Source organism: Drosophila miranda, chromosome XR (assembly GCF_003369915.1).
Source record: "Drosophila miranda strain MSH22 chromosome XR, D.miranda_PacBio2.1, whole genome shotgun sequence".
NCBI classification, from domain to species: Eukaryota; Metazoa; Arthropoda; class Insecta; order Diptera; family Drosophilidae; genus Drosophila; species Drosophila miranda.
Genome location: NC_046674.1, coordinates 40,160,885 through 40,177,372, shown reverse-complemented (window position 1 = coordinate 40,177,372; position 16,488 = coordinate 40,160,885). Strand labels below are relative to the sequence as shown.

General features: G+C 36.1%; 1 protein-coding gene across 4 annotated transcripts in view; it reads right to left on the bottom strand.

Moving 5' to 3' along the window:
- Positions 1–15,325, bottom strand: part of LOC108156568 (stromal interaction molecule homolog) — a 193,307-nt gene extending 177,982 nt beyond the window's left edge. Inside the window, exons 1-2 of one of the 4 annotated variants that reach the window (XM_033387131.1) lie at positions 15,229–15,325; positions 178–674 (exon numbers count right to left, since the gene is read on the bottom strand). In XM_033387131.1, coding sequence (XP_033243022.1) covers positions 178–583 — 406 coding nt within the window. In that variant the 5' untranslated portion in view covers positions 584–674; positions 15,229–15,325. Of the gene's footprint in view, positions 1–177; positions 675–14,737; positions 14,901–15,176 lie in introns of those variants that run through there. The other 3 variants (XM_033387130.1, XM_033387132.1, XM_033387133.1) reach the window with 3 other exon arrangements.
- Between the last annotated feature and the right edge of the window lie 1,163 nt (positions 15,326–16,488).

The following is a 16,488-nucleotide window of genomic DNA, read 5'->3' as shown; positions in this document are numbered from 1 at the left end:
AATGGCACGGTAGGAGAGGGCTAACCAAGGGAAAGCCCGGATATACGTTGGCTAAAAACATACCAAAAAACAGGGTTTTATTGCAAGAAAGCCAGAAAAAAACTAATTTCTAAAAAAATATGTTGAAATAAATGCACTTATTTTTGTACAGATATATACTAATTTTTACCAACTTACTGAATTCATTGCTGACTGCCTGCGACATGGCTTCACTTAGCAGATTGTATGAACTTCTATGCAAATGTTGCTCTATATGAGTCGAATGTCCACTACCACTTCCAGTATGCAATGCAGCATTATGAGATACGTGTAATCCCATAGGCGGAGATTTTGTAGTTGTTACCACCGATGATTCAGTTCCCAGAGTAACAGTATACAAAGGGGATTCGTGGGGAATATACGAGTTTTGCGAAGCCTCATTAGATAAGTGGTGTGGAGCTAAGTTGGTTTGCGGCTTGAATTTTTGGTACGTATTGTAGCGATTTGAAACGACAGATACTTTATGTGCATCATCGGTTAAAGTGACAACATTTTTCCACACAAAGCAAAATAAAAGCAGATAATAATTCCAGCATTGAAGCATTTTGTTGCAGTTGACGGTTTATGTTTTAGTGTTTTTTTAGATCAGAAATTCACATTTGTAGTTTCCGTGTCTGGGACTTCAATAGCTGGATCTGAAATCATACATAAAATATGAAGATTTATAATAACATTTTTATTTTGTCTGCTTCAGATCATCCATTTCTTAGTTTTTAAGCCATCAACTAAAAAATGTTTGTATACTCTTGAAGAGGATATTATATGACACTACTTAACAAAATTGAACTTTTTTCGACGATGTGAACCAAAACGACTTCTTCATAGATTTGGGGCTTTTTGGATCAATGTCGTGTTGAGTAATGTAATTGGTCAGAACTAAGAAAAGTTTTTTGTAACGTACAAAAGGAAGCATCTTAATATATGTAAATCAAAATTGGATTCTTAAATCTGCGAGATATTTAAAAAAAAGTTTTTGTACACCGTCTGATCTTATAACTATACTAGTATATAGTGACATATCCATAATTCCCCACATCCCATACACATTATGTTTATGTACAATTCATCCACCCATCCACACAAGTAACAGGACCCCACTCAAGAATCAATAACTGTTTCTTCCCATACTCCAAGCTAGGGCCCCCCATAATATAAACAATGGACCACATTGTTTCATCAACATTAGAATCACGCCACTCTCGAGAAATCGATTCTTTAGAATCACGCCACTCATGAGGACCAATCAAAGCTAGACATAAAACCAAGGAGTATCACATTCCTAGCTCCGTCATGTAATGCAACACCGATCGCCAGCAGTGGATGCCTTTCATCAAAGCCGACGCATCCCCAAATATCGATCCAGGCACGTACGCCACCGACACGAAGATGCAGCCGAGGAAAGCAACGCCCGAAGCCAGAGTAGGGAGTTCCAAGAGAAGGGCTCATGGAAACTAGCCAGCAGCAGAGAGATCAGTTCCGTTTGAGACAAGCAGACGTAAAGTTAAGTCGGGGAATTCAACCAATCTTGTGACATAAAGAAATTAAGTACTAAAAATAAAATCTTTTTTAAAAACTAAATTTCGAGTTGCGGATATTTAACTGGCGCAGACGGTAGGATTTCGTTTAAAGCTAACTCCTATATTTCGGTAATGGTCAGCTTGTGTAATTTCTAATTACTGTGATCACGTAATCCCGGAATCGTTAATAAAATTGTGAAATCCGCCAAAGAACCTATGTGTTACGAGCACATACGATTTGCAAAACTAAAATTAAGTGAACTGAAGTAAGCGGAGATAGTGATCCACCAAGAACAGTGAAACACTAAATACAAAATCAAAAAACTTACAAGTAACCCAAAATAAAGTTAAAAACTACTGAAAACAAAACAAAACCCAATCAACACCAACAACATGGCGTTACCACCACTATCATTGAGCGAAATCCACTTGAACCAGGCACTGCTGTCGATCAGACAAATACCTGCCTATGACGGTTCATCTGGACAGCTAAGCTCATTTATCAAACGAATCGAATATGTATGCGGATTATATCCAACTGAAGATCTTCGCCAACAAAGGATCCTATTTGGAGCGACCGAGATCCAACTGTCAGGAGAGGCACAACGCATATCGCAAATGATACAACCCAACACGTGGCTCGAGCTGAAGACGGCGCTGATCAACGAGTTCAAAAATCACACACCATATGAAGAACTCTTACGACAACTATACACCACCAGATTCAACGGCAGTCTTCGTAAGTTTATAGAAGAATTAGAGATAAAAGCATTATTAATAAACAATAAGCTAAACTTAGAAAACATACCAGAAAATAATGTCATTTATAAAAACGCTTTGAACAACACAATTAAAGATGTCATTACTCGAAAACTTCCTGACAGAATGTTCATGACCTTAGCAAGAAAAGATATTACCACATAGTCTAATCTTAAGAAGGCAGCACAAGAAGAAGGATTGTACGAAGCTAGTACAACAGATTCAGGTACAAATAAAGATCAATCGAAATCGTCTCAATCAAATCGAAAGAATGTTGGAAACTATTATCCAAATTATAATACTACTAACTATCACAATCAAACTCAGAGTTCATCTGGAACAGGTCAGACTAATCGAACAAATCAAAATCAAAATTACCAAAATCCTGGATTATACAATGAGTTCAAAAATTCCTTGAATCAAGGTAGGGCTCAGAATCCATTCAATCAGCAAATATCTCAAAACCAAGCTAGTGGGAGTGGACCCAACCAACCTACTAAAAGAGGGAGGGAGAGCCAGAGTGGCCAAACGAAGATGGACGTAAATTTTCATCAAGCCGCCTCGGAAGAAACCGAGGAGGACCCTATATAAACATTACCATTAATAAAAGAATATTAAGGTGTATCGCTGACTCGGGATCATCGATCAACATCATGAAAGAAAATTATACAGATTCCGAGATAAAAGACGATAACCTTACGGTCCATACCATCAATGGACCTGTCCGTTTAACTAAGAGTATAATGAGGAATGCGAACAAAACATGTCCGTCCGAACAAAAGTTCTACATACATAACTTTTCCGAAAATTATGATATTTTATTAGGAAGAGAATACTTGATGGCAAGTTAAGCCGTCATCGATGACAGAAATGACACTGTAACACTAGGAGCTAGGTCGTACCCAATCATTCAGAGTGGAGAAGCTATTGAAGCCGGCAAGACCGCACAGAAGTGCACTGATCCCTCTACAAAAGAAGAGAATATCGCACCTAAGTGCCTTGACCCATCTCCAGAGGGAGATCAATACTTCGCTTCCGCTCTAGACAGTGAATTAAGGGAATGTAATCAATTAAGATTGGAACACTTAAACGACGAAGAGAGGGAAGAGTTAAAGAAGGTCTTATATGAGTTTAAGGATGTGCAGTACAGAGAAGGTGACAATTTGACTTTCACAAGTACAATCAAGCACGAGATCAAAACTCAACATGAAGACCCGGTCTACAGACGACCATACAAATATGCCCAGATACATGATCAGGAGGTAAACCAGCAAATCAAAGATATGATCAGGCAGGGAATAATTCGAAAGTCGAATTCTCCTTACTGCTCGCCCATATCTATGATTCCGAAGAAGATAGATGCTTCAGGAAAGCAAAAATATCGAATGGTAGTAGACTATAGAAGTCTAAATGAAATAACAGTTAAGGACAAATTCCCAACTCCACGAATGGATGAAATCCTAGACAAACTAGGTAAATGTCAGTATTTTACGACAATCGATTTAGCAAAAGGTTTCCATCAAATACCCATGGAACCTAGGAACGCTAGTAACATAGCATTGGGAGCAGTTTTGTCACAAGAACACAAACCGATCTGCTACGCTAGCAGAACCCTAAATGAACATGAAATAAACTATTCAGCCATCGAAAAGGAATTATTAGCGATCGTATGGGCAACCAAGTATTTCCGTTCATACCTGTTCAGTAGAACATTCGAGATACAAAGCGATCATAAACCCTTGATTTGGTTGAACAACCTCAAGGAGCCAAATATGAAATTACAAAGGTGGAAAATAAAACTGAATGAGTGATTTTAAAATGAAATATCTACCAGGCAAAGAAAATCATGTAGCTGATGCCTTATCAAGGGTAAAGATTAATGAAAATCTCCTTGGAGAAGCTTCCAATAGCGTTGGTGCAACTGTACATAGCGCACAGGAAGACAATCTAAATCACATTGCTATCACGGAAAGACCAATTAACTATTACAATCGGCAAATTGAGCTAATAAAAGGCAATGAAGATAAGGTAGAAACAATTCGTTATTTTCACAAGCTAATCATCAAGATCACGTATAAGGAAATGACTAACACCTTAGCGAAGGATATAATAAAGGAATATCTATGCACCAAAAAGAGCGCATTATATTTCCATAACGAAATAGATTTTCCTCCATTCCAAAAAGCCTATTTAGAAATCATTAATTCTAACAATATAACCAAAGCTATTAAATCAAGCACGAAACTCCTAGATATTCAGAATTACGCTGAATTTAAAGAAACCATATTAAAGAATCATAAAGGCTTACTCCATCCAGGGATAGAGAAAACCGTCAATTGGTTTAGGAGAAAATACTATTACCCGGATTATCAAAAACTAATCCAAAACATCATAAACGAATGTCCTACTTGTAATATTGCCAAAACAGAGCATAGAAATACGAAGTTGGCATTCGAAACTACACCGGAAATACTGAACATCAGAGAGAAATACGTCATAGATTTCTATATGGTTGGTAACCAACAGTTCCTATCATGTATTGACGTATACTCGAAGTTTGCCACTCTTGTAGAAGTAAAAAGTCGTGACTGGTTAGAAGCAAAAAGAGCCATCATGAAAGTTTTTAACGAGATGGGCAAACCAATTGAAATCAAAGCCGATAAAGATTCAGCTTTTATGTGCACAGCATTGCAAGCATGGCTGAATGCGGAAAACGTCAAAATAGAGATCACTTCCAGCAAAAATGGAATATCTGACGTAGAAAGATTTCATAAAACAGTAAATGAAAAATTAAGAATAATATCTAGCGAGGATAACCCAGAAGATAGATTCACGAAGTTTGAATTAATTCTTTATACTTATAATCATAAAACCAAACATAATACCACAAATAGGACACCAGCTGATATATTCATTTATGCAGGCTCACCTGATTATGACACCTAATTAAATAAAGTGAATAAAATCACTCAATTAAATAAAAACCGCATAGAGTATGAAGTAGATACCCGCTATAAACTATCACCTCTAGTTAAGTCTAAGGTAACAAATCCTTTCAAAAGGACGGGCGAAATTAGACAGGTAGACGAAAAACATTATGAAGAAAAGAATAGGGGTAGGAAAATAACTCATTATAAATCAAAATTCAAGAAAAAGAAGAAATCTAATAGAAGCAAATATAATAATTCCAGAGAAACCGAGGAAGTTAATGGAATCGGCGAACTTCAACACAATTAAAATCCTCATCTTCCTCATAATTACCATCGTAATGGCACAGGGCCAAAACATAGAAATAAATCCTATAAAATCCCAAAACGGATATATGATATTCAAAACTGGATCGATTAACATACCTATCAATTACGAATACCATTATCTAACTGTTAATGTAACTAAAACCGAAGAACTATACCAAAATTTATTAATGCAAGCCACTAAATTCCAGGACATAATCCAAATAAAATATCTAGTAGACAAATTGCAAAGAGAAATGAACGGGCTAAAAATAACCAAAAGAAATAAAAGAGGCCTAATCAATATAGTAGGAACAGCCTACAAATATCTCTTTGGAACACTAGATCAGGAAGATAAAGTCGATTTGGAACAAAAAATAGAAAATTTAGCCAGCCATAGCATTCAAATGAATGAACTAAATTTGGTAATAGATGCAGTTAATAGCGGAATAAACGTTATAAACAAACTAAATGAAGAAAAAGACAGGAATCAACAAATAGAAATTTTGATATTCAATCTACAACATTTCACAGAATATATCGAAGATATAGAACTAGGTATGCAATTAACTAGGCTCGGTATATTTAATCCAAAATTATTAAAACAAGACTACCTGGAACAAATAAATTCTGAGAAAATACTAAATATAAAAACCTCCACATGGCTAAAATCCGATACCAACGAAATTCTAATAATTTCCAACATTCCCAAAGACATTACAAAAGTACCAATCTATAAAATCGTTCCGTATCCAGACGAATTAAATAACATGTTAATAGATATGACATACGACAAGTACTACATAAAAAATGAAGAAGTATTTGTTAAAGAAACTAGATTGAAAACCAATGACAATTGTATAAAAGGAATTTTAATGCAAATTCCCACTAAGTGTCCATATTCCAAAACTTTTCAAAACTTTCAAATAAACTTTATTGAACCCAATATACTAATCACATGGAATCTTCCAAAAACAACGCTAAACCAGAATTGTGTAAACCAAGAAATCATAGCGGAAGGAAATACCATTAAAAAAAATCTACAACTGTTCAAACCAATTAAATGAATTTACAATATCAAACACAATGTTAGATTTTGCCCAGAATGTTTATGTCAACAACAACATAACTAAAATAAAACCACTGTCGTATGTCCAAACTAATGAAATAATTATGCAATACACCAAATATAGTAACCTATTACAAATAAGTCTACTAATTTCATTTGTCGTAATTATATTAGTACTACTAAGTTATGTAGCTGTTAAATTTAAGAAAACTTCTAAAAGAGTCACGGTTAAATGTATTAACCCTATAATAGAAGCAGAAGAGGAACCAACCTCAGCCACCGCACTTGACACCCCGTCACTATACCCGAGGGTAATCGCCTAGGGACAGGCTAATAACAAACGTTGGGGGAGTGACATATCCATCCATATCCACATATCCACATCCCATACACATTATGTTTATGTACAATTCATCCACCCCATCCACACAAGTAACAGGACCCCACTCAAGAATCAATAACTGTTTCTTCCCATACTCCAAGCTAGGGCCCCCCATAATATAAACAATGGACCACATTGTTTCATCAACATTAGAATCACGCCACTCTCGAGAAATCGATTCTTTAGAATCACGCCACTCATGAGGACCAATCAAAGCTAGACATAAAACCAAGGAGTATCACATTCCTAGCTCCGTCATGTAATGCAACACCGATCGCCAGCAGTGGATGCCTTTCATCAAAGCCGACGCATCCCCAAATATCGATCTAGGCACGTACGCCACCGACACGAAGATGCAGCCGAAGAAAGCAACGCCCGAAGCCAGAGTCGGGAGTTCCAAGAGAAGGGCTCATGGAAACTAGCCAGCAGCAGAGAGATCAGTTCCGTTTGAGACAAGCAGACGTAAAGTTAAGTCGGGGAATTCAACCAATCTTGTGACATAAAGAAATTAAGTACTAAAAATAAAATCTTTTTTAAAAACTAAATTTCGAGTTGCGGATATTTAACTATATATATAATTAATTAATATAACTTTTGAGAATAAGCGTGCGGGCTATTTTTATTTTTTTGATCTATCATACATATTCTCTCTTTCTTATTAACTTGGATTCTTATTAACTTCTATTGGATTCTCTCGCAAATTTATTCTGTACTTACGGGACAATTCTCTTTATTTTACTCTATAACCCATCAGTTTTTGTTAGTTCTTTTTTATTTTGTCCATGTACAGCATTTGCTTTTCATTAGATTATTGGAAAAAATTGTATTTAATTTTATTTTACTGATGAACCAATATCACGTAAACTGCATATTTTCGTCCACTATTATCAATAAATGCAAAAGTTTTGACAACTTATGCTGTTTTTCGGTCACTCACGCGACAAAAGAAGATCAGATTAAAGATTAGCCCAAATACGGTTAATTCGTGCTCTGTTGTCTCTCTTTGTAATTCGCTTACAATTATTTTTTACATATGAACTTTTATTCACTATTTTAACCCAAAAACATAAAATTTCAATACTTCTTAATAATATATAATGAAAAACAGCAAGTTCTTCGGTACTTTTTTTGCGACTCTTGGTTGACCTTTTCGCGGAAATGCCCATATACATACCAGACAACGACATACTTCAGCGAACGAAAAATGATTAATGAACGACAATAATTTCAACGACGAAAGACGCTATGACGTTCGAAAACGACCACAAGCAACAACATGAAATTATATATGTATGTATGCATGCTTATCAGAGATTGATGACTGATCAGGATGACCCATTGAAAGAAAAACTAGGGAAACAGGAAAAAAAAAGAACAAAATCGGTAGAGAAAAATAAAAGCAGCAAAAAAGAATAGGAATGGAAGTAGAGCCGCAGAAAAAGCCGAGCAACTGCAGAGATTACAGAAAGCAGTCGAAAATATAAGTCTCAGCAGTCTCTCTCTAAGCGGAAAAAGTAGCCAGCCGTAGTAGTTAAATAGTTTACTCGGTACTCCACAAATTACAGGTGTATATCAGATTTATGTAGATGTAACAGCGTTTCAATAGCCGGGTCGATATTTTAGTTAGTAGCACTTGTCCTGATGCGCAACACATAACAAATGTCTCATGTTTGAATTTATCAATGGAGACATTCTTTGTCCATAGCAACAATCAACACTTTCGGAAGAGCGGTACACCTAATTCTGTTTGTACACGGTAGATTGGTTCCTAAAAAAACCGTGTAAAAAAGACATTGATCGTATGCAAAAATAGGGGATTAGTTCCTTTTCTCTAAAACCTATTCAAATTAGGGAAAAAATTAGGAAACGTTGGAAAAACAAATTTGCGTTTAAAAATTGTCTTTACCAGACACGTCTGATTGCCTTAAAAGTTCACAAAATACTAACACACATTTATCTATTTCAAAAATGTAATCCCCTTAAATTTCCACAAAAAGGGAATTCCTCTAAACTTTTGCTATCTACAATTGCTCTGACCAGTAAATTTGCTTGTACATACCCTGCAGTACGGGTCATTAATGACTCAGCTGCTGACACGTCGATGACCGCGTCACTACCCCCGATGACATAGTCGATGACCGGCCATACGCTGAGCTGATGACATTAACATGGAGATGTCCTAGGGCATAATCGATGACATTGTCATCGAGCATTGCCGAAAAATCATGACTTAATAAGCGATGATTTTTCACGAAAAATCATGCATTTTATAAGTGATGATTTTTTGGCTTAAATCATCGCTTATTAAATGCATGATTTTTTGGCTTAAATCATCGCTTATTAAATGCATGATTTTTGCCTAAAGATCATGCACATAATAAGCGATGATTTTTACCTAAAAATCATGCATTTTATAGGTGATGATTTTTACCTAAATATCATGATGATTAATAATAAGTGATGATTTTTCACGAAAAATCATGCATTTAATATAAAAAGTAATACATTGTAATTGTTTATTTTTCCAATTATTTTTATTTATTATTATTCAATATTGTCTGCTTTGTATTTTTTTTCTCTTGAGGTCTTCTGAAAATGACTATTCTTAATGTTGTGAATAGCCTTCCGAATCACTTTTTCTGCTGGCTCCTCGGGTATTTTCATCTTCACCGCCGCTGAAATAATTTTTTATTTAACACGCGTACAACACATATTATTAATTATTTAAAAACTGCACTTACCTGATAATAATAATAATCACAGATTACTTATTTTCACTTATTAAAACTCCGTGTGACGATTGCAAATAGCAAAGAACAAAGCAAAAGAGTTCTGTCGACGCAGGCGCAAAGAAGACGAAAAGATAAAACGAAGTTCTCTGCTACTGCGCACGGTCGGCAGAACCGAATTACGTTCGGCACGCGCGGAAAATAGCAAATGCAAAGCGAAGAAAGAAAAAGAGTTCTGTCGACGCAGGCGCAAAGACGACGAAAAGATAAAACGAAGTTCTCTGCTACTGCGCACGGTCGGCAGAACCGAATTACGTTCGGCACGCGCGGAAAAGAAAGAAACAAAAGAAAAAACAAAGGGTTCGATTTGGCTGGCGTCAACGCCTCGATGACATTGTAGATGACATTCGTCATCGCTCACTGCTGGTACTGCAGGGTACAGGGTACATACACTACTTGCCAAAAAAATAAGTATATCGGTGTCGTGCTAGTTTGTTATGGAATAGCTCGAACTTTTGTAAATGTATGGATGCCAATTGTTTATATTTGGAAAGGTTACAGTCTTGCCAAATATTTAAATCAAAAAATAAAGTGGGGAACCATCTTTATAAAATTCTATGCTTAAATTTTTGCTGAATGGGCATTTTTGGTCTGGCCAAAATAATAAGTACACTGGTGTTATTTATAAATTTGAAAGGATTTGATAAGGATTTGGTCAAAGCATTGTTGGTTTTTATTGAGTTCTTTCATATTTAAGAACATGAGAGTTAAAAAAATTCTTTAGATAGGCCGTACTGCTGAAGAAAAGAAGTTTTCCATAAGTCTTCAAAAAGTCTTGGACGATCAGTATTTTTGGTTCAGAATACTTTAAAGTCTAAAGTGCTTATTGAAAATCGAGGATGGAAGAAGAAATCTTTACAAACAACGGACATCATCAGTCATGCAAAAAAGGATCAGTTCATGTCTTCCAAGGCGAAATACGCTCAAATTGGGAAAGAAAAATCAGGTCTGATGGTTCGTCGGAGACTTCAATATACAGACCTAACAGGACGTTTAGTCCGAAAAGTTCCCTTACTCCGAATAAAAATTTTGAAGATGAGGCAAAAAGTCGTTGAAAATCATTTGGCATGGTCTGGGTCAGATGGGTCTTAAAAGTGGAATAATTTATTATTGAGAGACGAAACAAAAATAAATCTTTTTAATAATGACTCCAGAAGATGTTTACAACGACCCAAAGGCAAAGAATTCGACTTCCGGTACAAAAAGAAAATGGTTAAGAACGGAGGCTGATGTATAGGTATCTGAGGCTATTTTTCTTGGCATGGCGTTGAGCCGGTACATCGCATAACTGATCATGTGATCTAATTCGGGTATAAAAACATATTGACAGACATTATACAACCTTATGCTGAGGAAAACTTGCCCTTGAGATGGGCCTTTCTACCGGAAAATGACCCAAAGCACACCTCAAAGGTGGTGAAGGCTTGGTTTACGGGAAAAAATGTAAACTGACTTAAACCCATTTGAGAACCTTTGGGGTGACTTGAAACGTCGAATTGGTAAAAATAGTTTTCGAAAAGAAAAAAAATTTTGGAAAATTTGTGCAAAAAACGTGGGATGAGATTCCAGTGGAGACTTGCCGCAAACTTATTGCTAGTATGCCAAGAAGAATGGCCGAAGTCATCCAAAATAAGTGTGGCTATATAAGATACTAGTAAAAGATTATAAATTATAAGAAAAAAGTGGACAAATTTTGATACGCTTTTAGTTTTTCGCTGTGGAGAATTGCTGTACTTATTATTTTGGCCAGCCCTTGTTTATGTTTTTAAGGTTTAATCGGTCATAAAATATATTTTTGAAATGAAAAATGCTTATGATAAACATTTTATAGTCTATTGTAGGTTAGAAAACTAAAAGTAAATTTGATTTTTTTAAATTATGTTTATTAGAAAAGTTATACAGGACGTGAAAGAAAGCTCATAAGCGTGTACTTATTATTTTGGCCAGTAATGTATGTATTAACGAGGGGGAAGGTTGTGAGTTTTTGCTGCGACCGCAACTCTACATTTATACCCGATACATAGTCAGTATGGCTACATTGAGCGACAAAAAGTGTGTGCGAGAGAGACATAAAACGTGTCTGAACGTGTCGTCGGGTGCTGCGTAGCCACTGCAAATTGATTTGATCCTTTTAGCTATAAAAATGATCCGATCTGATTCAGATTGGGCAATCTTGTAGATATCATAATTTTCTATGATTGTGCGTTTTTAATTTTCCCGTATCTTCAATATTGTGGATGCCACAGATTTTCGTTTTTTGTGGAGGCGGAAGGGGGTATGGCGAAATTCTGAAGTACACTTATAACAGTAAGATGTAACAGGAGTATGGATACAAGATTTGGTTGCTCCAGCTCTAATAGTCTTTGCGATTTGTGGATGCCAAAGATTTTCGTCCTTTGTGGGAGCGAAAAGGGGTGGGGCGAAATTTTGAAACAAACTTGTCAAGGTTCGATATCACAGGAGTGTGGATACCAAATTTGGTTGCTCTAGCTCTTATAGTCTCTGAGATCTAGGCGCTCACATTTTGCGATAGGCAAAGCCGACCATGAAGGGGCAAAGTTTTGAAATATACTTGTAACAGTGACATATCAAAGAAGTCTGGATATAAAATGTTGTTGCTATAGCTCTTATAGTCTCTGAGAACTAGGCGCTCATAGGGACGGACAGACGACAGACAGACATGGCCCAATCGACTCGGCTAATATACTTTATGGGGTCGGAAACGCTTCATTCTGGACGTTACACACATCCAATTTCACCACAAATCTAATATACCCCTATTATACTCATTTTGAGTATCGGGTATAAAAACGAAAGAGAAACAAATATTTACATATTCTCTTTCTTGTTTTCGTATGGTTTCTAGCTGTTTGTGAGCTGTGTCTTATAATGTAATATATGTCGAATGTAAAAAAAACGTGTAAAGAAATTTAAATTTTTGATTTTCAAACCATGTTATTTCAAAATAGTGTAAAAAAAGACCGTGTAAAAACAGAATTAGGTATATATTCAATATCTGGTCCGACCAAGGGGAGCTGCAGCATGCCGCGCGACGTGTTAACTGAACCGAACGCGAACATACAGGAAAGATAGCTGTTAGACTAATATGCGAGGAAAATTTCTTGGACGTTGACATGCAATGACATCTTTCAATTAGCGATGCAATAACTGCACTATCAAGTGGCCCGTGTGACACCAGCAGACGCCTGTTACGCGCGTATCCCAGACAAAACGCAGCCCGACCAACCGACCAAGGGGAGCTGCCGCATGACGCGCCACGCGTTAGCCGAACCGACCGCGAACTTGCAGGAAAGATAGCTTTTAGTCTAATATGCGAGAAAAATTAGAATTAAACTTTACAAGGAGATGTTCATTCAATATACAAATAGCACTACAATTACTAATTACGAGAAAGGTATGTAAGTTTTAGTAAAAATCGGATGAACTAGCGAGGTATAGAGAGTCTTTGTTATATAAGGGTCGTCAAATTCCTTTGACCACCTCTTTATAAAACCAAGCACAGTGTTGAGATCGGATTGCAAGCGAGAATGAAATTAAATGTCCTTATACTGGACACAGAGTTTAACATCATCCGCATACATAAGTACTCGAGAGTATGATAATACCGAAGTCAAGTCATTAATAAAGAGGTTGAAGAGTAAGGGCCCTAGATGGCTACCCTGTGGTACTCCCGAAGAAACCTTGACTGGTGAAGGGAGGGAGTTTTTGAAGAGGACTCTTTGAGAAGAACAAACAGAGCTAGAGATCCATCTCAGGAGGTTGGGCGGAAACCCTAATAGGTCAAGTTTACGTGCTGGAAGGGAATGGTTTACACAGTCGTATGCTTTACTAAAGTCGGTGTAAGTAACAACCGTCTGTAAGTTACCTTGAAAGCCTTTAATAATGAAAGAGTTAACTCTAATAAGTTCGTGGTGGTTGATCGCCGCCTTATATGCTGAGTTGGAGATCTAAGTGACTTGTAGAGATGTTGCAAGTGCGGAGTTAAAACCTTCTCAAACATTTTAGGAATAGCGGATAACTTATCTATACCTCCATACATTTTTGCGTCAGACTTGCATTCCTTCCACATCGGGAGGAAGCAAGAAGAATCAATGGAAAGGGTGAATAGTTTAAGCAATGGTCCACACAGAGCCTAGTCCACAGAACTAGTCGAAGATCATGGAGTAGAGAACATTCCTTTAACAAGGGACTGAAAATGCCGTTCGACCTCGGTAAACCGTATGGCTACGTATGACCAGAGTAGCTTTCCTCAGAATAGGTGGTTTGGAAAAATTGGGCAAAAAGATCCGGCAACTGCCTGATCATTATTTGCCGACGTATTACACGTTCTACGTTCTACGCTTACTGTTTACGAAGCTGTAAAACTGTTATGGGTCCTGTGAAAAACTTATCCTGCATCGAGATAGGTAGTTCTTATAGAATTGGGCATTAAGAACTGAAAAGTTTGACCGAGCTATTACATAGCGAGAGTGAGAGGTAGGAGAAACAACTTATTGAAATTTTGTATAAAGTCTTGATTTTAAGTTTTTGAGACTGGATAGCTCTTGGGTAAACCAAGAGGGCTTTCCAGATCTAATCGGACAAGAAAGCGGGACACAAGAATGAAAAAAATAAGAGACGAAGCGGATGTAAATGGCCGATGTACTTGTTAGCGTTATCATTTCGTTTATCGTGTGCATCCTGCGATTGAGATTCACCCACTGCGGCATGCTCACACGCACATTTTCGTAACTGATGAAAATCGCTATGCAAACTTTTCAAAGTCACAAAACACGTAACAAACATACACAAATTGATCAAAGTATACTTGATTATGTTTACATTTAGTATGGCATATTTGGATATTGTTTATAGAAAAATACTAAAATCCCGATAAATAAAAATGATGGGTAGGAAGGTGAAAAATACTATACGACTTATTTTCGTACCTACCAAAAATCCTTATCAAAAAGCGAACAGTTTTAGTGAATCTTTAGTTTAATTTTTGGCGCTGTACTTGTAGAATGACGGCGTTACTATTTACTAGTCTTATTTCTTCACACACGCTCCTTTTGGTAACCAGATTTAGCTCATTAATATATATATTTTGTATATACATACATACGTATAAACTTAATATTCTTGTTGGAAAACTGCACTAACAAGGGTATAAACACGATTCATGGATTAAAAAAATTCATAAAAATTAAATAGCTAAATTAATAAGTGTTTGTAATTTTCAAACAATATGCAATAAAATGGTGCACAATGGAGTTTAAATAGTGTTATTTACTATCGTAGATTATCCTTTTATAATTCTTTAAAGTTTTATTTAATTGGATTGAGTTCACAAGCTACAATAATTTATTTATACAAATATGTAGCTACCTTGATATGCAACCAGTGTTTTTTCAAACTATAGAAAATATTATTCACTTACACAAAAATGACTGTCAGTCCGGGTCGGGCTGACTTCCGATAATTTAAAATCAAATATGGTACTCCTGGTGATGCTGAAACACCCCGTTCCACTAGGGCCGTTCGTATTCTATTATAGTTGGGTTAAATAACTAACCATACAGTACACCTAATTCTGTTTTTACACGGGTATAAAATAACACGGTTTGAAAATCAAAAATTTAAATTCCTTTACACGATTTTATTACATTCGACATTTATTACAATATTAGACACAGCTTAAAAACAGCTAGAAACCATACGAAAACAAGAAAGAGAATATGAAAATATTCGTTTCACTTTCGTTTTTAGTATATACAACTAATCCCGCTCAACATGTGCGGCGTGCTTTGGATCATTGTCTTTCTGGAAGATCCAACTGGCTCAATGTATCCACCGATGGTTTCTTTTTTTCCGTGAACATTTTACGTTCTTTCCTAGTATACATAATATACATATATATACATATACATATATATATATACATATATACATAATATACATAATACATAATATACATATACCTTTAGCATACATAATTTTATTTTATTTATTTTTTTTCTGAAACAATGATAACTGTACGTGGAAGTGTAAGTGTAATGCCATACCAAGTTTTTTGTTTTTCATTGCGAAAACCCGAAATATCGAAAAAATTGGTGCTGTATGTTGATTTTTTTCCTTGACTGTATGTGCTAGTATTTTGTGAGATGTTAAGACATTTTTTAAACGCAGATTTAGTTTTCCAACGTTTCCCAATTTTTTCCTTAATTTGAATAGGTTTTAGAGAAAAGGAACCAATCCCAATTGCATACGATCAATGTCAGGAACCAATATACCGTGTAAAAACAAAATTAGGTGTATATACATAGATGTGCCAGTTCATAGAACGAAGTTTTCGCACGTCGAACATAATGTATCCCGTACCATGGGGTTTGTCTCTGGCGTTCGGCTACCGCCGCGTCATCAAGTCAAAAGCACAGGGAACATATTCGCATGTGTTAGTATAAAATACACAAAATACCCTGCAGTACGGGTCTTCGATGACTCAGCTTCTGATACGTCGATGACCTGATTGACGAACAGTCATTCATTTAATAAGCGATGATTTTTGCCGAATAATCATGCGTTTTATAAGTTATGATTTTTGTCGAAAAGTCATGCACTTCATAAGCTATGATTTTTGTCGAAATATATGTGCCTGCTTGAGCCATGCGTAGCAAATAAGGGTTACTTTTTGATGCTT